We start from the raw sequence: 23,412 nt of genomic DNA, 5'->3' as shown, positions 1-23,412 counted from the left end.
ATATTTAGTCTAAAATGACCCTGCATTTAAGACAACCCCCCAGTTATTGGATTGTAGATATGGAAAATGTATACATTTGTTTTAATTTTCGATGTGTAGAATCTAGTTGTTGGAGATCCTCTTAAATTTATCTCTCCCACCACTTCCACAGGCAAAGTAGTGTCAGGGAAAGCAGCGGTTGAGGGGCATGCAGTTTACCCCACACCCCTTGTCACTTGCTCCCCATCGCCTTCCCCCTTCTACCACTTGTCCCCACCTTGTGCCTGCCCTCTTTGTAGCTGGTTGCTCTGTCTCTGCTGGGGACCTGGAGCACCCAGCTGAACCAGGCAGTAGCAGCAGCTCTAGCTTGAGGCTCCAGCCCGTCAGGGTCAGGGCTGAAGCCATGGCAGCACCCCCACTGTTCTGTATGTCCCTCTCCTGTGCTCTTCCTGCTCTGTACATCCCTTTCCCTGTGCTTTCCCTGCACTGCATGCTCCTTCCCTGCACCCCTTCCCTGTGCTACTCTCACTCAGCACTCCACTTCCCCATGTTCTGTGCATCCCTTCCCCCATGCCCTTTCCCTGCATTCCCCTCGAATCACACACCCCTTTCCCCGTGTTTCTCAATTCCACTGTACACCCTTTCCCCTGCACTCCCCACTGCACTGCATACCCACCCCTTCCCTGTACTCCCCTCACTCCATGCTCCCCTATCTCCTGCACCACACTACCCTCCCCCTGTATGTGTATCCCTTCTCCCCCTTTCCCACTCTCTCCCACACATCTCCTACATGCTACAAGAGCTACCTTGGCCCTGTCCAGAGCAACAGGAGCTGCTTGCTTGGCCTGTACTCAGTTCTAAGATGCGAGGGTTTTTTCTTCCCCCAGTCCTAGTTTCAGGGGGAAAAGTCATATTCTAGTAATACAGTATTTGGGTTAAAAATTGAATTATTCAAATATTCCATTTAATTTCTAATGCATAAAATTCTGTACATAGTAAAAACTGAAAATCTAAATAAGTATATATATGGAACACCACACCAAACACGGACCACCCAGTGCTCTTCCTGCGTTTGACATTCATTAAAAACCCTGAAAAAGCAACAGCAGTTCTTCCTTCTACCTTTTCTCAGTGGTAAAATGCCTTAAAAGTATTTTCTTTTCTTCTAGATGGACAAAGCATTCTCATTATAATTGATCTTTTACAGTAGCTTTTACATTGCCATTGCCAGGTGGATAATTTTTCTAATGCCAAGCAGATGCACAATGCACTGTCAAGAATTCTCTTGCTGGCTGCTTTAATTACTGTTGCTTTTAACTGAGGGGAGAGGCAGGGAATATTATGCTCTAACTGTCTAGATAGCTACCCAAAATATCTGAAGTTTTAGACATAGGAGGAAAAATGACTAGCTTAAAAATGAAATCTCTAAAAAGCACTTACCTTGCCTGGTTTAGTTATAGTGATGGAAAAAGCTGTTTCGGAGTCATTTTTGCGTCAAATTTTTTTCATTCCATTCCCTTTTTTTTAACTGAAGTTTTACCATTTGTATAAATTACTTTGTTACAGTTCTTTATGCATGTAAACTTTTAAAATGTTTTTCTTTTACCCATATGGCCTATTTTTAGTTCTGGCCTATAATGTTTGCTAGTGAAATGGTTTATATTATTCACTTGTGTTCTCAATAAAATTATCCTAAGAAGGGAGGAGAGAGATGTAATCACTTTGTGACCACAGGAGATATTCTACTGGTGTGGTCCCCACACCTTAAAGAGACATCAAGTCCCACTTCTCCAAACATTTTTAGTTTAATATCTTCCAGGTAACCACTCAGGGGTTAGAAAAGACATTAGAGACGTATATAAGATGCATTAAAAGATTATTGAGATCACGAAGTCAAATATTTAAAAGTTAAGAAATGCTGAAATTAAGATTGCCTTAGGTCAGTCCATTGTACGTATACAGCTTGTGATACAGTCTGCAATGACTTATCACGTGGTGTTCCTTCCACATTCTGTACACAAGATGGACTACACTCACTGAATGAGCAACTATTTTCATTGTTCAGTATGTGGGTGCCAGCAGTAGTAGGTTGTCATCCCGCTCTGTGGACCATCACAAGTCAGGGGTGAGCTTTGTGGCTAAGAGCTGACCACAGGTGAGCATCGAGACTCTGGAACTATACATCCCATTCCTCCCCAGATGACCATCAAGGGAAAGTCCCTGGGGATAGTCAAGCACTTCCCCTGCCTCAATAGCCACCTCTCTCAAAGAGTGAACTTTGAGAAGATACAGCCCAGACTCTGATGCACAAGTGCCTCCTTTGGGAAATTGCTTTGGTGTCTCTGTATTGATTGTCTTCTGCAGAAAGATACTACCAAGGTCTAGGTCTACAGTGCAGTTGTCATCCCCACTCCCCTGTATATATGTGAAACATGGGTGACCTACCACTGTCATCTCAAGAACCTGGAGAGGTATCACTGATGATGCCTCCAGAAAATCTTCCACATCAGATGGAAAGATCGCTGCACAAATGCTAGCATCATTGCTGAAGCCAGTATTGTCAGCATTGAGTCTGTGTTCCTCAAGCACCAACTTGGCTGGACCGGTCATTGTGTGCAGATGTCTAACTTAGCTCCCAAACCAAATGCTGTGCTCCCAACTTAGTAATAGACTGAGATTTTGCAGTACCCAGAGGAAAACTCTGCAAGGACACGTTGAAGGCATACCTCAAGAAAAAAGATGCTGACATCAAGACTTGGGAGGAGCTGGCTGCTGACTGACTCCAGTGGCACTGGAACCTCAACCAAGTGGCAGCCCACTTCAAGGTAAAGCATCTTGCCCTTGAAGCAGAGAAGAGAGAGCGGAGGAAGGAAAAGGAGAGGAATCCCAGTCTACAGCCTGCTCTTTCCTGTGGAGAGGCCTGCAACTTTTGTGGGCAGATATGTGACCCAAGGATTGGACTCTCAAGCCACTTAACGACCCGTCAATGAACTGTGATAGAGATCATCCTCAAATCAAGGGCTTGCTGACAACTAGGATCTGAGGGCAGTGTGCTCTCTTTGGGAACATGCAGGCCCCTTTGCCAGGCCTGTCTGCCCTCTACCAGCTCCTCATTTTAGTCTCCAAGTTGCCAAGCCAGTTTGCCTGGCTTCTTCTCCAGTTGGTCTGTCTTCCCCAGCCCTCCTCAACTTGTTCCTAGTTTCTCTTAATAGTGACTTAGCTCAAGCAGTCAAATTTCTTCCTTCCTCCTCTTTTATTCCACTGAAAGAATATCATGTCACATCATAACATTTAGAATTTGTCCTCACCACCGAGACCACAGGGCTTACCTCCAAGCGTGGTGGGTTTCCTGAGACGGGCATCAGGACAGGGGCAGTTTCCTGTCAGTACAGTTCCTTCGGGATTCAGCTGTACCTGACTCCTTGTGATGGTTGTGTATCAGCTGATGCAGAATCGTCTTCAAATTCACTTCCATGGAACCAAAGGGAATTCCTCTCTCCCTCTTCCCTGCCCTGCCCAGCCTTCTGCACTCTAGTACAGCCCGAGACTTTGTTGGGAGGCTTCTGGATAGTCCGGACATGGGAGGAGAGATCACAGTCAATGGAAGCTGAGCCTCTCTTGCACATAGAAGAGACTCCCCTCTGTGCATCCTTGGTTAGGCAGCAAGGTATGGGCTTGGCCACTGGATCTATACAATGGCTCTGTTTTCAGATTGCCTGGGGTTTTTTGACTTTGTTATTTAGTTTTAAACTGTTGCATGAAGTGTCTTGGAAAGGAGACGCTGCTGACAGCGGTAATGTTTTCATGTTTGGATTGTTCTATATGGCAGGTTTCCACCCCAGAGTTTGCCTTGTAAATCTGACAAATCTTCATGTTCTAGGGGAGGCAGAGATACCAGGTTTGGGGATAAAGGAGTGACTGATTTGAATCCCAAAGTAATCAAGTCATCAGCTGTCTTTGTTTTACTAACAGCAGCCAAGTTGTGAGGCATAATTAGGTTAATGGTTCCTGGCTCCAGCTGTGTGTCTCACTCTGCAGAACAAAGGCAGCTCAACTGAGATTTTATAATACAGTATACTCCTCCCTTCCACCCCCTAGCTCCCACTTCTGTTGCATTAAGGAAGGTTACTTCAATGGGCTTGAGTTTTAATGATTGAGATACAAATGGACATTGATGCCCTTCAGAGCTGGACACACACAGTTCCCCTTGCCTGGGTTGTATGCGTGCAGAACAGGAGCGCGTACAGTGAGGGGATATTTGAATTGCTCACTCATGCCAGCAGACCTGTGGTGTGTGCTCTGGGAATCGGACTCTGAGGTTCCCGTGGCAATTTTCACAGGACAGCACGTAGGCTCCGGGACTTCCCTCCCCGTTCCTCTGCAGCGAGCTGTGCTCCGTTTGCCTGCATGTTCCTGCCATCTTCTCTACATCAAGCAATATAGTTTGCAAAGTGCTTTAGGTGCCCTTGTCATGAAAGGAAGTATAGAAATGTGGAATTGTCTGGATCAGTGGTGTACCGACTGGGCACTTAGGGCAAAACTCTGTGTCTACTGGGACCTACTGGACTGAAAGATAAATGGGGCAGGGCAGAGCCCTGATGGGGCAGTGAAACATGATGGGACCCAGTCTGGCCTGGCTAGTGTGGTGTATGTGGAGGCAGAGCCTTGGGGAAGTATAGCAGGGAGGGACCAATGGGGCACTCGGGCCTGAGGTCCTGGAGTCTACGATGGGGTGATGCCCAAAGAACCTGGGGTGAGTGAGTAGCTTTCCATCACCAGCATTTTGGATGTCTACATTGGCCTCTGCCCAGGGTTACCAGCTCTTGCAATTTTACCCCGGTATTTTGTGCTTTCTTAAAGCCTCGGTTCCTATAGTCACATAATTCCATGAGGATCTGTTTCCGTGGTTTAAAAGAAAAGTGCATTTCTACCCTCATGGTTACAGAGAAAGATTTGATAAGTAAATCCCCAGGGCTCCACATCCGGAGGCACACGAAGAGAAACCCAAATGCATTTGTTTAAAGAAAAGAATCTCCTGCCTTTGGAGCTGCCTCATGATACAGGGGGTTGGCAGCACAGCCATCCTGTTGCCTTGTTGCCTGCAGCTTTGAAAGGGGAGGGGAGCTGTAGCATGCTGTTGTCTCCTCACGGGCCTGTAGCGATGGATGTGAGCCGAATTACCCTGACTTTGACCCTAAATGAAACAGGGTTAAAGTTGGAGCAGTTTTGTTGCCCTTGTAACAACTGCAAAATCATGCAGTCGTTAGAGTTGCATTGTAACTGCTTGTACCTGTATCCTGTGGCAGCAGTGCATTGTCGTGTCTCTGTATGCTGTGTGTGAGTTGGGAGGATGCACATTTCCTAATTTATCAATAGCAGTAAAATCACAAGCAGACACTGAGTGTGAGCACACTTGCCAAGCTGGTTTCCTGGTTGGTTGCCTATTTTCCCTCTTGTAAACCTGTAAGCACTTGGACCAGACTGGGATGGGACCACATCTAGCCTTTCTATAAGAGATGCCTTCTGTTAGCCACCCGTCATTGAGCTAAATGCAGAAATCCCTGGAAAAAAATGGTATAGCTTGTATTGGAAGTTAAATTAGATACCATCCTGGCGTTTTAAAGTCAATGTACAAATGTTCCAACTGAAGTGAAAAAAACCTCTGGTTCTTCTGGTTTGGGGTGGCCAACCTACAGCCCATGTGCCACAAGTGACATGGAAGACATGTATATGGCAAGTGGCAGACTGGAGGGGACAGGCAGTCAACACAGCAGCAGATAGGGCAGGGAGCAGAAACTGGAACAGCAAATCATAAAATCATAGAAAGTTAGGATTGAAAGGGGCTTTGGGAGGTGATTTAATCCAACCCCCTGCTCAAAGCAAGACCTAATATCTAATATAAGCTTCCCTTAGTGCAACTTGAGACCATTGCTCCTTGTTCTTTTATGTGCCACCACTGAGAACAGTTTAGTTCAAGGATTGGCACGTGTGCCAGTGCATGGCATGTGAGGGAGGCCATTTTCGTTGGCACCCACAGCTGACCCGGACTCTGGGCAGCTTCTGCCAGCAGCTGCCCAGACCCTGGGCTAGCTGCAATCAGGAGGGTGCAGCCCCAGCACCAGTTCTGTAGCTGCATCAGCTGTGCATGCATCTCCAGTTGCATGGTCAGGAAGGGACCTGGGGCAGCACGGCCTTAGATTCTCTCTCACCATCTGTCCAGAGGCGCGTGCACAACTGCCACAGAGCCAGTGCTGGGGCTGGGGAGCCTAGCACAGCTGTTTGCAGCCTCCCAGCTGCCTGCTACAGCTGCCCAGAGCAGGGAGAAAGCAGAGCAGCAAATTGTGTAGAGGCAGGGAACAGAAAGCAGAGCATATAGTATGGCAGGTGAAGAGGGTGGAAGTGACACTTGGGAAGAGTGTGGAGCTAATTTGTGGCAAAAAACTAGATCTCCGCTGCTCTAGTCCATCCACTTACCCCACGGTAAGATTGTTTCCTGTGTGGTTCCTATGTGCGTTTTCTAACATTTGAAGTTGTGTTATCTCCTGTAAGTCTTAAAAAATCAGGAATCTGTTGCAAAAGACACCCATTGTAAGCCCGTTTCCATCAAATATGGCTGCTGTCTTCTTACAGTGTTTGGCAGAAAAATTAGCTGGATATAATCCAAGTTTTTCTGAATTTTCAGAAAATTTTACTTTAAGATGTGCTGATTGGGTGGTGCTAGAAATTTTTAAACTGTTGATTGAACAATGTTTACTAGACAAACTGAATTAATCACCTGCCCAAAATGCCAGTTGAAGTTTATTGATAATGTTTATTAACTTGTCCTAATTGAGGTTGTTTCTTGATTGCAGCAGAAGTAATGACATGAATGTTTTTGAAAACTATGGTTTAAACTTGGGCTGTGTAAAGGAGAGAATGCAGTAGGTTCTTATTAAAATTGGTCAAATTGCCGCTTTGGTTTATGCGCTATTGCTTTCCATTCCAGGTGATCAGCTTCTTCAGCTCCCGGTTAGAGCAAGCTGGAGCTGAGTTGTCAGTGGAGCGAGTTCTGGAAATCATCAAACAAGGAGCTGTCGCGTTGCCCAAAGATAGGCTAAGGGTAAGTGATGGGAAAGGCTCCGTCGATTAAAATGGAGTGTTCTGATCCATCACACACACGCCCTTTATTTAATATGTCAAAATGTTGTCTTTCCATTACATTCAGGTCTTAAGGCACTGCCTTATGGACCATAATACAGATGCATTTTAAATTAAAACACCTCATTAATTTGGCACAAAAGGCTGTGTGCAAAAGGTAGGGTTTTCCTTAATTATATTTTTTTGATTTGTTACCGAATTTTGGAGCCTAGTTTCTCTAGAACAAAAATCTAGAGTGGGGCTTTCCTCATTATGCCTCCAAGAGTCAATTTTTCCCCTCTCGTCACAGTGTTAAAACTGTCAGGCCCTTATCTTTTCTTATCTTGGCTATAGCACCCTCGTTCTCTGACCTTCCAGACAACTAGTCTGTTGCAAACACTGTTAGGATCACTTTCCTGGCTTCTCATTCTGGAGCAGAAACAAAATGGTGCAGTGAAAATGAATCCAGAACTTCAGAAGCCCAGTCCTTATCCGACCACTGATTTCCTGTACCACTCTGGGCAAGCCATTTAAAATCATCCCTACATTCCTGTTCACCCTCTGTACAATAGGGATAACAGTTCATCCCTGCCTTTCAGGGGTGTTGTGAAGATAAAATCCATTAAGTGGGGTGCAGTTCTCAGGTACCACTGTAATGAGGGCCTTAGGAGTATCTCGATAGGTAAACGGAACTCACATTTTTGTAGTAGTTAGTGTCTTCCAGCTTCCCCTTCTCTACTATGTCAGATGCTCACCGTAATAGTTAACCTGTAAGGCTCTTCACAACCCAACCCATTCCTTGCCCTCCATTTTGACATGTTGTTCCTCCCACTGTGGTTCCACCACCAGTGCTGCTTCTCTCACCGGTTTGTCTGCTTCTTGCTATATCACTGTTGTATTTACTTTCTGACACGGGAACTTCTTCCCCAGTGGGCATGTCTATACATGCTATTAATTTACATTAGGCTTACTGCACAATAAAGCCCTCTGCCAGATGGGGCTTCCTGGCCCAGCAGGAGGTTCACTGGGAGCTGTTTCAGGTGTGGGGCAGCTGCTGGTAAGCCTCCTGCCAGGTGAGGGCTTGCTGGCAGCTGCCCTGCTTGGGTTCCCAGCCTGGCTACTGCCAGAGCAGTTCTGCGCAGTGTGGATCTGGCTGCTCTGGAGTATGGATGGCAGTGGCTGTGAACCGCAGGGGCTGGACAGGTAGAGGCCGCGCAGAACTGCTCTGGGGGTGTAGGTTGGGGACTGGATTACCAGTCTCCGCCCATCCTCCGAAGCAGCCAGCTTCATGCTGGGATCCGGGACAGGGGGCAGAGAGCTCCCCAGTTCCAGCACTGATCAGCTCCTGAGGAGAGCCAGGAACTGAGCAGCACCAGGTTTGGGGACAGAGGTTCCATATCTCCCATGGCCCCCTGCTACCTAGGTTGACTCCCAAATTTGCTCACAGTTAGCATCTACACGAGCGTTACTGTGCAGTAACTGCTGTGCAGTTAATCTAATACCTGTATTTACAGGTATTAACTAACTGTGCAGTACTCTTCTTTACTGCTCAGTAGATGTCCTGAACATGTAGACAGTGATGCTTTCCTGTACAGTAGATTAATCTACTGTGCAGTAAAGTGTCTTGCGTAGACTGCCCAGTGTCAGTAAAGGCACTGCATTATTTTCCTCCTGATTCCTCTATAAGACCCACTTCCATTAATACCTCCAGGAAATTTTCAGGCGATAGATAGGACATGGGCAGGGTCTGGGTAGACGCTGATGACTACTGATAGTTAAGTGCTCTCTGAGAAGAGGTAGGTGTGCATGGAGCCAAGCTGTGTAAGCATGTATTTTTATTATACTTTTCTCTGTCTTCCCTCCCTGACTTGTTGCAGCCACATGTGTCTTATCTAGACAAGAGTGTAAATTTTTTGGGGCAGGAAGCTTTCATAGCCTGGATTGTTCAGTGTCCCAATCCTGAATGGGCCTCTAAGGTGGTATTGTAATAGCATAAATTCATAGAATCATGGAAAAGTGGTCTGGAAATGACCTTCAGAGGTCATCTAGTCCAACCCCCTGTCTGTCCAAAGCATCATATATAAATCCATGGTCTCTTCTCTTAGCAAAACTACACAGTCAACCCTGACACAAAACCCAAAATATTACACCCTAACCTGCCACAAATATGTGGGGGACCATGGCACCCTGCTGCTGCAAAGATTGTTAATATATACTGGAGAGATCCCAGGAAGAGGGCCACATGCTCACTACAGAGGAAGGCAAAAACCCCAACAGTCTGTACTAATCTGACCATGGAGTAAAATTCTTTCCAGACCCCAAATATGGCAATTGGTCTTATCCTGAGCATAGGGGCAAGACTGTCTAGCCAAAAAACTTTGGGTTTAAGTTAAAGGAGTTCCTCACTTTAAGTGCCCAGGCTACTAGATCATGGCCTCCCTAGCTGGGGGTTTGAGCTGTACTGTGATCTTGTGACAGTGTCACAGTGACCTGTGTACAAAGACAACAAAGAAGGAAATATCTTTTGAATTACTGCTGTTCTATGTGTTGAACTGTCAGAGAGAAAGCACTCTTGTACAGATAATGGAAGGCTTCAGCTAGCTGAATATTCTTGTCATTTTAGAGTTGGATTCATAAAAACATAGGACTAAAAGGGGCTTCCTGCCTAATCAGGTCAAGTTCCCTGCCATGGCAGGCCCCATATTATATAATCCCTGTCACAAACTATTGAATTCCATTTAAAAGTTAGGTGTTTTCCCCTCACTACTGGAGCTGGAAGGTTGCTTCAAAATGCTGTGGTTAGACATCGTCAGGGATCCTGGTTTTCTCTGTTTAAAAAATCCACAATTCTCTGCTTAAAAAAACCCTAAGATTTGCAGTCTTCCATGTTAAAAATGAAATGCCACTATATATATATATAGGTATCAGCTGAACACAATGTTTTATTGATATGTTTACAATTTTAAAGCAGTTTGGAGGCCTACCAGTGCCTCAGTTGTTATAGTAAATAAATTCTAAATACCTTTATATTTTGGCATTTGATTTTGTTTTCTATCATGGAATATCAGAGTTCCCCCTGCCCCCTTTGCTCACCAGGACACAGGTCCAGCTGCAGCTGTCCCCTCCACTGCTTTGTGGTGCTGAGCAGCCCTGGTATGCCAGTGTCCTGCCCCTGCCCATACCATTGCACCTCACTCCCAACCCACAGCCCCCTGTACCCCAACTCTGCTGGTGCCCCTCCTGACCCACAGCCCCCTTCCCCAGGCCCCAGCTCCCCAGTGTGTGGAGCATGGGGTGTGTGGACATAAGCAACACTGTAGGCAACAGGTTGTGGGTCCTGGGGTGGAGGGGGGGCTTATGCCTCCCAGATTTCTGTACCCACAGCAGAGCACAGGGCTTGCAGCCTGCCTGGAGTGGAACTGAGCAGGAGCTGCCTCTGTGGCTCAGCAGGACCTGGCACAGAAAGGTGGGGTGGGGAGGCTGCCGCCACTACTGGGAGTGCTGTGTCGCCATGGCTGCTAAGGTGAGGTGCCCACTTCCCACTGCTGCAGTGCAGGGGCACAACTCTGCTTCTGGCAACAGCAGCCACACTGAGCCTCTCCTCCCCACACTGCCCTCCTGCACCAGGTACCACTGGCTGTGCTGCAGAGGCAGCTGCTGCCCAGTGCTGGTCCAGCCAGGCTGCAGCTCTGTGCCCTGCTGTGGGGACAGATATCTGTGGGGGGCACATTCCCCCTCGTGCCTCCCTGACACATCACCTATGGGCCCAACCCCTCCCAGTGAGTGTACATAGCAGTGGGGAGCTGCTTTCCTCCCCCACCTGCCCCCGATGAACTGCCCTTGGCTTCATCCCAGTCCCTGGCTGGGCCCTGCAGCTGCACATTCCCACCTGCTCCAGCCCCGACTCTGGACACCACACACTGCTCTGGCTGGGCAGCACCCCCAGCTGCCATCCCTACCCCACTCCCTCCCTTGCCAAGTGGGTTTGGTGGGAGCTGCTACTATCACCTCAGTCTTCCCACAAGTTGTGTTCCACACTGCCCTCCCATATGTCGCCTATGGCTTCCTGCCCTCCCCCCCCACATTTGTCACCTATGCCCTGTCCCCCTGTAGACTTACCTGCAGGGAGCTCTGGGAGCTGTTCTCCCAGCACACTGCTTAGCTGTAATTGCTGGCCACGTGCATCTGTGTGCATGCCCATGCACATAGTGCCCCTGCCTCTGTTGCCCTCCTCCTACTCCTCCCTGCCCCAAGCAGCCCCTTGCAGGCTGGAATTCTGCTAGCCTGCAAGGGGAAACCCACAGTTTCCCATATTTTTCTCCTTTAAAGGAGCAAATCAACATTTTTCCATGGGAAACAGGAAACCCAGATCCCTAGAAATCATCTTCTACCTTCCAGTTTCTAACATCTAACCTAAATTTATTCACAGGCAATTTATATCAATTGCATGATTAAATAATACATTGATAATTGACAAAGATCTAAGGTTAATTCCTTAGTGTGCCATGTTGTTATGATTTGGGAACCATGCATTGTGAATTGAGGCAGCATGCCAGGTGATTTTGAGGAAAACTTGTTTCAGAGCCAATCTTCTGATAAATACAGCTTTGCACATTTGTCACTTGTACATTTATAATTAACATTCAAACCAATCTTTATTTTTGCTGTGCCTTTCATCAATGAATCAAAACTTCTTTACAGATATTAGGCTGACATTTGAGTTCATGGAATGAACATGCTTGAGAGGCCACATATAATGCATTAGAAAGAAACTTCCCACCGTATAAAGCAAACACATTTTATTTTTGCAAACACCTTTTTAAGTGCTGAGGCAAGGTACTGGAGTATTACAGTTACAGAAAATGAGGCCAGGAAAAGTGTGTCTCTTTCCCAGAGTAACACAAGTTAATGACTCGCTGACACCCAGTCATTTGTTCTACCCAATACCAAATGCTACGTTATATTATTGTCCCTTTGCTGAGCAAAGGTCAGGTTGGAGCAGGTCAGTTGCTTGTCCTGAGCAGAAATCAGTGCTGTAGGCAGGGGTTTTCTTAGGGTAATTTATTTATAAAAAGAGTGCAGATTCGTTTCCTCTAACAGGGATGGTAACAAACAGCAATCCAAGAGACTCCTTCCTGCTGAGCTCTCCCATCGGGCCTCTGTGCTGTCTGCAGATGCAGACATTTTGTACCGCTCTCTCTCCCTGGGGTGCACCACAAGTCTGACTGTCGCATTTCTCTTTCTGCTTCAGTCCCTGATTTTTTTAACCAAGCCTTGACTTTGTCCCCACACCTCAAAAAAGGATATAGAAGTGCTTGAAAAAGTTTCAGAGAAGAACAACAAAAATGAACAGAGGGCTTTCCATCTAAGGAGAAACATAAATAGGATTTTCATCTTAGAAAAGAGACCCTTGAGCAGGAACATGGTTGAGAGCAACAAAATATTATATGGTGCTGAAGAAGTAATAGGGATTTATTATTCATAATCTCTCAGAGACAAGAACAAGCGGACATTAAACTAGTAGGCAGTAGGTTTAAAATGAACAAGAGGCAGTTCTTTTTAAACGGTATGCAATTAACTTGTGGAACTCACTGCCCAAGGCATTGCTGAGGCTGGTAGCTCACACCAGTTCAAAAGGGGATGAGACAGTTTCCTGGAGGAAGGTCTGTCAGCAGGTGTTGAACATGGCAGACGGGGTAGAGACTCTGAATCAGAGCTTCGTAAACCTCTGAATGCTGGAAGCTTCAATAGGAGAGGAGCAGGGGGCAGAAGATTTTGGACATGCTCTGTTTGTCCTCCTCCTCGGCATCCATGCTGTGTCACTGTACAGACAGGATACTGGATGAGCCCGTGGTCTGACCTAGAAAATGGAATTTCTAGTGAAATTCCTAATTGAAGATGAGGGGTGCTGCCTAGAAAGGTGAGACTGAGCATCTGCCCTCTTTCTGCACAGATGCTGTGCAGCCCAAAGGAACCTCAGTGCATTAGCAGCCAGATGAAGGAGGATAGCTATAATCCATACAGTACCTTTAGTGATGCTCCCCGTGTGATTGCTACATGCTATGATAAGCTCTTTCCATAATGCTTTCATTCTGAGGACTCAGACACCTGTGACCTCAAACATTCAAATCGTTCTCACCTTTCATTATAACATCAGGTTTAGGAGGAGCAGCAGTGCCAGCCTGATAGACTCTCCCAGCTGCTGCTTAGACATGGCACAGCAAGTAAGGCTGGTGAGCAGGAAGCAGACTGGCACAGAGGCTTGAGGGCTTTTTGTCCCTTGCTGAAGGCAGCTGCACATCCTGGTGGCTCCATTCAGGGCTTTCTTTTTCAGTTAAAAAATAAGGAAATTCAAAGGGTAAAATAGCAAGCATTCTGGACTGACCTGGCTTTTGTTGACAAGGTGAATTTTCAGGAGGAATTAGAACTTGAGCATATTGCTGCAGCCATTGTTAAAATATGGATGAATGTAGGCCCAAAATAAAAGCACTTGCAACAGGATCCTGTTCTGCATAATGGTGGTTATCAGTTTCAGAGCCCTGCCTGCCCATTCCTAGCCACTTCCACGTGTGTCTGTCAAGGGCACGTGGCTCTGAAGTCCATCTGAAAATGCCAAATAAAATTTGGCTGGTTAGATATATGTGAAGATTAATTGCCTGAAACTGTTAGGCAAATAAATGCTGAGAAATGGAAGCTCTGTGTCTTATTTTCCTTATTGTTTTGAAGCAAACTGACTCCTGTTCAAGATAAACACAATATAATTAACATTACTTGAAACTAGAAGTTTTTAGCACTGCACTGAGCAAGGCAGGGGAAGTCCAAACTCGAGTAATTAGTCTTCAGAAGACCTCTGCATAAACAGAGAGATAAAGGGCAGGTGCTGAAATCAAGAGTTGGTTATTTCTTCCTTAGCCCATGGGAGGAGATAAATGAAGCTAATATGCCTAAGACTGAGGTGGAAGCCACGGCTCAGAGATAGAGCTGTCTCCTTTGCAGACAAGCAGTCCACAATCCAGGCTCCCTGTTTTATTGCAAAAGCTTATTAAGAGCAATTTAAAGATCATGGCGATAGGTGAAAATTGGCCTTGTTCTGTCTCTTTCTTCCCCCTCCCCTTCCTTATTTTTTAAGTTCACAGGCTGTCTTTCTTCCCTTTGCAGAATTATCTGTAGTTTGAGGATTAGGAGCGTGAGAGAAGTGAGACTGTGTCTGGAGTCTGGGCGTTATCTCAGGATTTTCAAGGGGAGTTAGCCAGCAGATAACTGCCCTTTCACAATAAGTGAGAAAACTTGTTCTGAATGCCAGCTGTTAACTGGAAGCTGACATTTGCGTTCATGGAGTGAACGCACTTGAGAGACCACATTTAATGCTTTACAAGGAAACTTCCCACTGGGTAAGCCATTTTTAAAGTTAAAACATTTTGTGTTTATGCACACTTTTGTAAGCTGAATTTCTGCTCTGCACCCTTCTTCTCTCTTTGTTTGGTGTTGCACCTTCTTTCTGTGTACTGGTTTGTAACCTCACTTTTCACTGTATAAGAAGGCCATTATGTTCTCATACTGCGCCTCTTTGATATGTGATGTGTCTTTTAACCTTCATCAGAATGTGTTCTAATTTCACAAGCACTAAAGCTTGTGCCAAAAATGGTAATTGAGGGGGGAAAAAAGCCACGATCCAACCAGTCCCCTGACTATGCAGAAGCCCTGGGTTACAGAGTTCAGAGGCTTACTTGGAAGTCTGCTCTTCTGTTAGCTAAGCGCTTCCAGCACACTTCCATTTCTTTTATAGAAATCATACCCTTTGTCATCAGACTGCAGATGGTAGGGAACAGAGGTGAGATTGGAAATGGGGTGATTCTTGAACACTGTTTAGCAGCTGCCCCAGAGCTGTTTCATTGACTGAGGATACCATTCACTTGGTTGCAGAAGTATTGCAGAGCCCAACAGTTCAGACAGAGTTCAGATAAGAGGCTGATATAATTAAAATTGAGGGGGGTTGGGCAGAGGTGATTACGGAAGACTCCATTTTCTGCCCTTGAACTCTTGAGGATATTTTCACTGCAAAAGCTTCAGACAGATGTGCTGTTTTAAAGGGCCTGGAATGTACTTACAGCTTAGGCACGTGCGTCAGCTGAACCGATGCCACTGTTCCATCTGTCCACTTCTAGCATGGGATAGGTGGAGCTAAACTGCTGACAGCAATTTAAACTTGTTTCATTCAGGTTTAAAGTTACAGCAGTTTAGTTCCTCTTGTACTAGTATAGGAGCGTGCAGATGGAACAGTGACATTGGTTTAGCATGGCCCGTGGTTAAATCAGTATTGTTTTAAACCAGTCTGTCTTTTAATGGTTCATACCCAAACTTAATATGAATATTAATTCAGTTGCTGTCCACAGACAGAAACCTTTTCGTCAAGTGTGAACAAGATTTTAACTGGCCCAAGCAGGCATATTGGCCACGGCAAGTGAAAAAAACCCTCAATTGCTAATATGACCCTGAAAGAGTGTGGACACCACCTAGTAGAGGACTAATAGAGCTGTCTCGGCTTCCTGTGCCGAGAACGGACAAACACGCTTTCCCATAGCGAAGAATTCATTGAAAGATCCATTTTGCAGCAGTGCTAAGAGTCAAGAGATGGGCCCCAGCAGTCTTGGTGTCACACATGAGTTAAGTGAGTTGCAGCACTGGTATGGACGCAGCAATTGAAGTAGTATTTCCCAGTCTGGTTTCAGATAAGGTTAACTTGATAGGAGTAACTCAAGGGAAGATAGCCCATGTCAGCTCTGCAATAAGGGATATGCTTAGAGGAAAGTGCTCCTGAGCTCCCAGAAGCTGGAGGAGGAAGGAACCTTCTGAACTTGCAGAGGGTGGACCACTCTCGTTTCTGCTCGCAGTTTTGGGGAGTTTCCCCCTAGCCTTTGGAAAATGTCAAAAGGAATGTCCCCCTCCCTGGTCACTCATGGCAAATAGGTATAGGCAGTTGCAGTTTGATGGTAGGGTTAATTGTTAATTTGCCAGTGGACTGAGCTTCTCCAGTGCTGGCCTTGCCTCCAGAGTTTTTCATTTAAGGTTGATTAGAAATCTTACTTCTCTGGATTCAAACCCTGCCACAGTTTTCTCTGGCTTTACCTTCTTCAAACTTTGGTACTGCCATTGACTGTTCAGAAGTTTCTGAGTTTCCCTTGGAAATAATTTATTTATATTTGATGCAGAACACAGCAAATCACCTAAACAGTGTGGATCCCAGTGAGCACGTTGCTTCTGTGCTCTGTGATCTGCATTGGCCACTGATTTACTTTTCACTTCAATTAAAGTGGCTGGTTGCAAACTGTACGATCTAGGATGCAACTACCTGAGAGCGTGTCCCTTGTCCAGGTGAGCTCAGCTGTGTTGCCCCGGCTGCTGCTGATCACTAGAGTTTCTGTGTGGGCACGTTTGTGGCTGGGCGTTTCCCACTGAGTTCTCCAGTGCTTGGAGGTTGCTCCCTGCTGCTGTCAAAACAAGGCTTTGTCAGGCTTCAGAGTATGGTGCAAAGAACATTGGTTTATAAAGGCATTTAAATAAACATCATGGCAAATCCACAGTGGATTTAATTTAAACTGCTTTTCCCTGCCTGCAACTCCCCTTTTCCTGTTTGAATTGTAACAGTGCCCAGCTGCCGTGGACTCTGGCCACAGCATGAAAATACAGTACTATCACAGAGCACTGTACAGGAGCAAATGGTGGGTCAGTGCTGGAGACCAGGGACTCCCTTGACAGAGCCCAGGGGTGTAGCATTGAGTGCGGGAGAGGGAAGCGGAAAAGAAAACTTCCTAAAAATAAATTCTTCGTCGGATTTTTCTCTATATTTATATTTTCTTCCTTAAAGGTCAAGGATCTGGCAATACTGGAAGCTGACTGTCTGATACATCCTTAGGCCTGACATTACTCAGGCAGCTGTAGTGCAGCTTCCCTTTCCTAAGCCACAGCTGCTATTAACTCTGAACCTGAGAAAGATCAGCCTAGAAGGAGGAGGGCAGAGGGTGCATCGTTTGACAAACTCTCCAGATGCTCAAAATTCATGAAAACAATACGCCCTGGTTTTGTCGTGTCTGCTTTGGGCAGATTACTTGGTGGATAGCAACCAGCAGCTTTCTCCTGAGTGCCTGTAAGTGAGCTCAATAATGGGGCTTACTGGAAGAGACTGAGAAGTCAAACTTCCTTGCTTCTGTGAGCTAACCTAGAAGCAATGAATAACAATTCATGTTTCTTTTGAAGGCATTTATATGCAGAGGTCAGATTCTCACAGGCCCTGAGCAGAGAAGAATGTGCTGCCCATCCCTAAAGAAATATGGTCTAGGATAACGGATGTTTCCAGGAAAAATTATCCAAGGGGTTTTGACAGGACTTACAGCTGGAATAGTGTCCGATTCAGGAAGGCACATCAGCACGTGCCCAAGGGCTGGTGTGCATGCAGAAAGCACTGGTTAAACTCAGACTGTGATTATAATCCAATTTAGTTAAAGTAGTGCGAAGCCTGTGTGGACATGTGTATTTCAATTCAAACCAGACTTTTATCAGTTAGCTCAAGCAGTTGGGAACAGCTATAGCTAAACATAATAAAGCCACTTTTAAGCCAAAATAATTGTGTCCACATAGGAGTCGTCGTCATTTTAACCTGTTTAGTTAAAGGAGTGGAAATTCAGATGGAGTGTGTGAGTAGTGCTAGTAAAGTGAGTTGAAACCTGTTCACATACTGTAAGTTGGGCAAGTGCCGCCGTACTTCCCTGGATTGCAACCCCTAGATTGGTTCCATATTAAAGAAGTTTATAAGGGAGGGTAGTATGTCAGCAAATTCTTCACTCTCCTCATTCATTTGCAGTATTTTCAAATTACTGAGAGTCTTGAGAACCAAAACCCAGATCTCCTGGGTGGTAGTTAAGAGATGAACATCTTGTGTAATTATTTCTGAACAGCAATATGAAGAGGCTTAAAAATGCTTCCTCAGGAACAGTTGAGTACCTAACCAAAGTGTATTTGTCAAACATACAATATACTAAGAAATATTTGCAGAGGAGTCACAGGTACACTTATGTACAACATTTCTATCTTCAGGCCATCTAAAGTTTTCACCAAGTTTACTGATTTTTTTACACTACAGTTCTGTTCACTGAAAGAACAAGGACACAAAAATAACTGTTGCAACATTTTCAGATCCACAATCATTTGAGAAATGTGTTGACCTCATTTATGATGAGGCTTTCCAAAACCCAGTGCTGTACCACTGAAATGTTCTTGGTTCAAAATTTATTCCAGTGGGCTCTGAAGAAGTGTAAATAGTGCTTTTCCTCCGTATATATAATATGCATTCTGCAGAGGAGTGGGATCAGTTACTAGTAAAATGCTGTTTTCCAAGCCATGTTTCTCATATGTTGGAAGAAATCCTGTAAGTTGGAAGCTTTAAGGAAGGCAAAATAAATTGATACTCTAACTATTTGGAAAGTAGATCAATTTGAAACGTTCAATTAACAAAAAACCTCAGAGCTTTACTTTACTGTACTCAAGATATAAAATTTTGGCTTAATATGGTGAGTCATTTTGTAAAGCATATTTAAAAAAAAAAATAAATAGTTTTGTGTTAGAATTGTTAAAACTAAAAAGCAACCAGAATGCTGAACATAATTACTGCTCTAGTAAACATGGAATCTTAAAAGTTGTGCACGCCAAAATTTGGCTTTTTTTGGTGGTCTGAGAACAGTCTTTTTGCACATACGGTCCTAGTTATATTGAGTATATTTTCTGTCAAAAGATTGCCAGGTTGAGCAGCAGTAGTGTGTTCCATGGCATCTACAACCTCTGTGTGGCTCTCCCAAAGAGAGTTAGTTAACGTTGTAACTGATATCGTATTTATACATTATGTTCAGGCCTGTTGAAGAAGGGGATGTGTCGTCCATCTCTCCCCAGGTGTCTTCTGGATGTGAAAATTCTGTAATACACACTTAATTAAATTATTTTCATAGACTTATGTGCCGGAGGGGGGCGGGGGGACTCTCAAATGACTCCAGGAAACTTATTTTTAAAATGTAGCTACTCCTGAGAACCCAAACAACTGAGACTTGCTTTTATGTCTCAGCTGTCACTCAGTGGTGGAATTCAAACAGCGTTTTCACTCAACTTTTGCTTCAAGGGCTTGCCGGGGATTTTTCCAGTAGCGGTCAGGGAAAATTTCATTGCGGGGAGGGAAGAGGAGCAAATAAAAAGTAAGTTGTTGACATTGCTGTTTCTTTCTAGTCCTGGTTAACAATTTTATATTACTTGTCCTCCTGGCACAAAGTTGAAAACATGCTAATGCTTTTCTGACACCTCCCTATCAAAGAGTAATATAAACATCACTGCAACATCAGCATAGGAAAATATGCATTAGCCAGCTCTTGAGTCTCTGCTGTTTAAATCTTTCCCATGTAATATCAGATTCTTGCTTTAAATGAGCCAGAATGTTTTCCAGGAGAAAATAATAAGCCTTCAGCTTGGAAAAAGCACTCTGTAAAACTTTCTTTTTTTTCATAAACCAAGAATAAATAGAGAACTTCAACCCTGTTTCCCTCCTAAAATGTGCTTTGCGATTCCTTGGCATTTCAGAGACCATGTGTAGGATCCTGCCCTCGCTTAAGTCAATGAGCATTTTGCTGTGGACTTCAGGCTTCCACCCCATAGTTTCCAGTTTGAGCCATTGCTCTTTGTAACTGATTGGGAGCAAGGATTTTTCCAATTCCCAGTGAAGTTAATGAGATTCTTTTCTCTGTCTTGAAGGGGAATTTGATCAATCCCTGGCGTGGTACTTGATGAGAGGGCTGAGCTGTGATTCAGGACTTTAGATTCCTATACCAATGACTCACTGGGAGACCCTGGTTTACCCATTTGTAAAATAGGCTTTTTACTTGTCCCCTTCACTAGGGTGTTGAGCCTTACTGTTCGTAAGGTTTGTTGAGATAGTTGGTGAGTGACACTGTTTAAGTTCACCTTTCATTTTTATTATCATTATTATTTTGTAACAGTGACTATGATGTAGTATTGTGTGCTAATACAGCAGGGATGGGCAGTCATTTTGGGCAGAGGGCCGCTTACTGAGTTTTGGCAAGCCATCGAGGGCCATGTGACAGGCAGCCGGGGCAGATGAATTTTAATTTTCAGACAGGCAGCCGGGCCAGATAGAATGGCCCGGCGGGCTGCATTTTGCCCGCCTCTGTAATACATATGCATATGTGTTGCTTTTCCAGTTGTATGTCACATTAGGAGCCAACTTGCAGTCTGAATATAAGGAAATACAGGTTACTTGTTTACTCAGTGCAAGCCAGTGCCTAGCCAGTTAGTGACCCTGTTCTGTAATAGTGCCTACTGGGGCAGCAAGCTAGAGAGCGGGGTGTGTCTGCTCATTATAATGAAGTAACATCTGCAGTATATTACTCCAACAGTTATCATATGTCCATCCCCATAGCAATAGTTTTTTAGAAAGTTTATTGTTGCTTTGATACTGGACAGGAGTCTCAAAGAGAGGGCCTGTGGAGTTGCATCATCTGGCCTCTGTGCTGCCCATGCTTCACAGCGTCCTATGGGCAGCATGCGGGGCAAGCTGACGCAGCCACTGCACAGCCCTGGCGTGGCTGGAGCTGGACCACGCCACGGTTGGTACCCACTCTGGCTGCTCCAGGACATGCAGTGGATGCAGATGTGGAGTTGGCCTGCTGACCAGCCCTGCACCACTCATCTGGCCCGTGGGGGTGGATGAGTTTGACACCCTGACAGAGTAGACCAGCTTCCTCCCCAGATCAGTGTGGACTGAAGGTAGTACCAAGCAGGCCTCACGCTGATCAGCAGTCTGGTTAAGAAGCATTGCTGACGAGCACTTGATGGGTTCTTGTCTGGTCTCCTTTGACCTTGTCCCCTCACAGTTGACACTGAAGTACTTACTGATTCAACAGGAATCCAGTCACATCACTCTTCTTACTCATGTGCCACTCCTTCAATTAGCATTATCTGCTTGAAATCCACCCTCTGTTCATTTAGCCATGCCCCTGGGCTTGTAGGACAGGTATGAGTCTTACAACATACCAACCTGTTTTTCTTCATATGTGTATTGAACAACATAGTGAAAATGGTGTGACCCCAGAGCTTCATATACCTTGCTGGCTTTGCTTTGAAATGTCTGCTGATGGGCACTTGTGTGTGTCCTGAGTGTCCTTGTTCCATTTCTGTCTTCCAGTTCTACTCCTGCAAGTCCCACTGTTGAAGTAGGCGATAAATCTCAAACCTCACAGAACCTGTCCAAAAGGGAAATCGTTCTTACATTTTATTAGATTTGCGATAAGTGATTGAGAGAACTGAAATGCCTCTATTTTGCTTTGGCTGTTAATCTCATAAGACTTTGCTTAAGTCACTGCATTTGTAGTATGCTGTAACCTGTGGTATTATACTTCATTCTCACGGCACCCCCATTTTTTTCCTGAGGAAAGAAGACCTATATTTAGTATTTTGATGCTTTAGGTCTCCGTGTGGGTTGTGTGTATTATGTGTTATATACAGCACTAGCCATACTTAGCACTTACAATACTGCTTTCTATCTTTAGATTGCATTGCAAATATGACTAGCATCTCGGGATCCAGTAAAAGGAAATGTTAGTTTCCCCATTTGCAGTTGGGGAATCTGAACTACAAAGTGTTAAATGACTTGACTAAAGCCACAGAAGGGGCAACCTAGAATGGGGCTCCTGGAGTTTCTTGATCTGTATCCCATGCTCAGAACATGGTGTTCTCAAAGGTGTACTCTAGTCTTCTTCTCAGCATCATATATTTGTCTCAGATGGCAAATATTTAAGATACAGCTTTTCTTTGTTAATCTTTCCATCCTGCATTTCTTACAGAACCATCCCTTCAGTTTGAGTCTCCAGTACAATAAAGCTAGGAGCCTAGCAAATCCATGCACAGTTATATCATGATAAAGGACAAAATGAGTCAAATGACCAGTATTTTCCTTTTGTAGAAATATTTCTCCCATGGTTACTAGAGCAATAGAAGATGCAGGAAAAATACGTTCAGGCAGTTGGGTTTGAGAGCAGGCATAACATTTCTCTGGCTTACTTAGTTTCCTTTGTAAATAATGTGTTGTTTATCAGGGAAATGATGTTCTACTTCCTTGTCAACTCTAGAACCTGCAGCACTTTTCTCACTGTCACTGTGACATCTGTGTGTGGCGGGGGGAGCTAATCAACTGCAGACTCTGCTGCTAATCTAAGCCTGTAAGCCACTTGAAAAGTTAGCCAGTATTTTTCTAATGAAGGGCCTGAAGTTATTATTCAAGCTATTTTTTTTTGGCCTTTTATCTTCCCTTCAGGGGTCATCAGACTGGCAATATTTTTTTACAAGCTCAGGCCTTGGACTTTTAAAAGTTCAAATCACTGCGTGTCAAGCTACTTGACTTTCCTGTAAAAAATGTTTGCATTGTGAATCAATTTGTAATAATATCAAAAAGGACAAATGTTCAAGTTAATTCCATATGAAAAGTTGGGTTTTAAATATACTGTCATAGCTTCCTATGCAGCATATAGAGGGATCTAGTAGTTTTGCTTGTAGAAGTGATATTTTATGTTTGCATTGCTCAGTAGAACTATCAGGTATTCTATTTACTTAGATTAAAAATTGACTTAGATTAAACCCGAGAAACTTCAAAATGCAAGAGTGTCTATTCAGCTTCCAAAGCAATGCAGTCTATCAGTTCCTTTAAAATATGCCCTTCATCATCTCTCTCCCTCTGTCTTGCCAGAATATATCCATACAAGAATGCGTTATTTTCTTTTCTTAGACTTCTCCAGTTTAAGAAAAGATCTCTAGCCTTCTTTTAAATACGAAGTTAGTTTTAGGACCTGACTTTAAATTGTGTAAACAGATAAAGACAGTGAAAAGCCATTCACCGGTGTGTATTTTGTACTGCCGTGTGTTTCCAGGTCAGTTGCTTAAAGTATAACATAAGAGGCGTACTATAGCAGTTTCAGTATATAAGGGGATCCCACATGTTTGTGAAGGACCATCACGTTGTGCTTCAGTACGAGTTCTAAATGGAATCTGGCAGTTCCAGTGTTTGCATGGTGCTATTTGGCTCGGCAGTGATAAGCAATAGACAGTCTGGCTCCTTCATGGAGTCTTTCAGTAATGTCTGAGTACTTGACAGTTCCGAAACCCTCTGGCTGACTTTCCCCTGTGGACCGTTCATTTATCAGGAAATGAAATTGGTTACAGGATCTCTCATGTTGCCAAACCTCACTGACGAAATCTGGTTTGTTCCTAATT

General features: G+C 44.7%; 1 protein-coding gene across 3 annotated transcripts in view; it reads left to right on the top strand.

The window, feature by feature from the left end:
- Positions 1-23,412, top strand: part of DYM (dymeclin) — a 370,073-nt gene that overhangs the window by 309,829 nt on the left and 36,832 nt on the right. For all 3 annotated transcript variants that reach the window (XM_090037771.1, XM_090037772.1, XM_090037773.1), the window contains one exon: positions 6,965-7,078. In XM_090037771.1, coding sequence (XP_089893897.1) covers positions 6,965-7,078 — 114 coding nt within the window. The remainder of the gene's footprint in view (positions 1-6,964; positions 7,079-23,412) is intronic.

This window comes from Crocodylus siamensis, chromosome 3, assembly GCF_052110815.1.
Source record: "Crocodylus siamensis isolate JL-2025a chromosome 3, ASM5211081v1, whole genome shotgun sequence".
Taxonomy (NCBI): domain Eukaryota; kingdom Metazoa; phylum Chordata; order Crocodylia; family Crocodylidae; genus Crocodylus; species Crocodylus siamensis.
The sequence above is the reverse complement of the archived record's forward strand: the minus strand, read 5'-3'. Positions and strand labels throughout refer to the sequence as shown.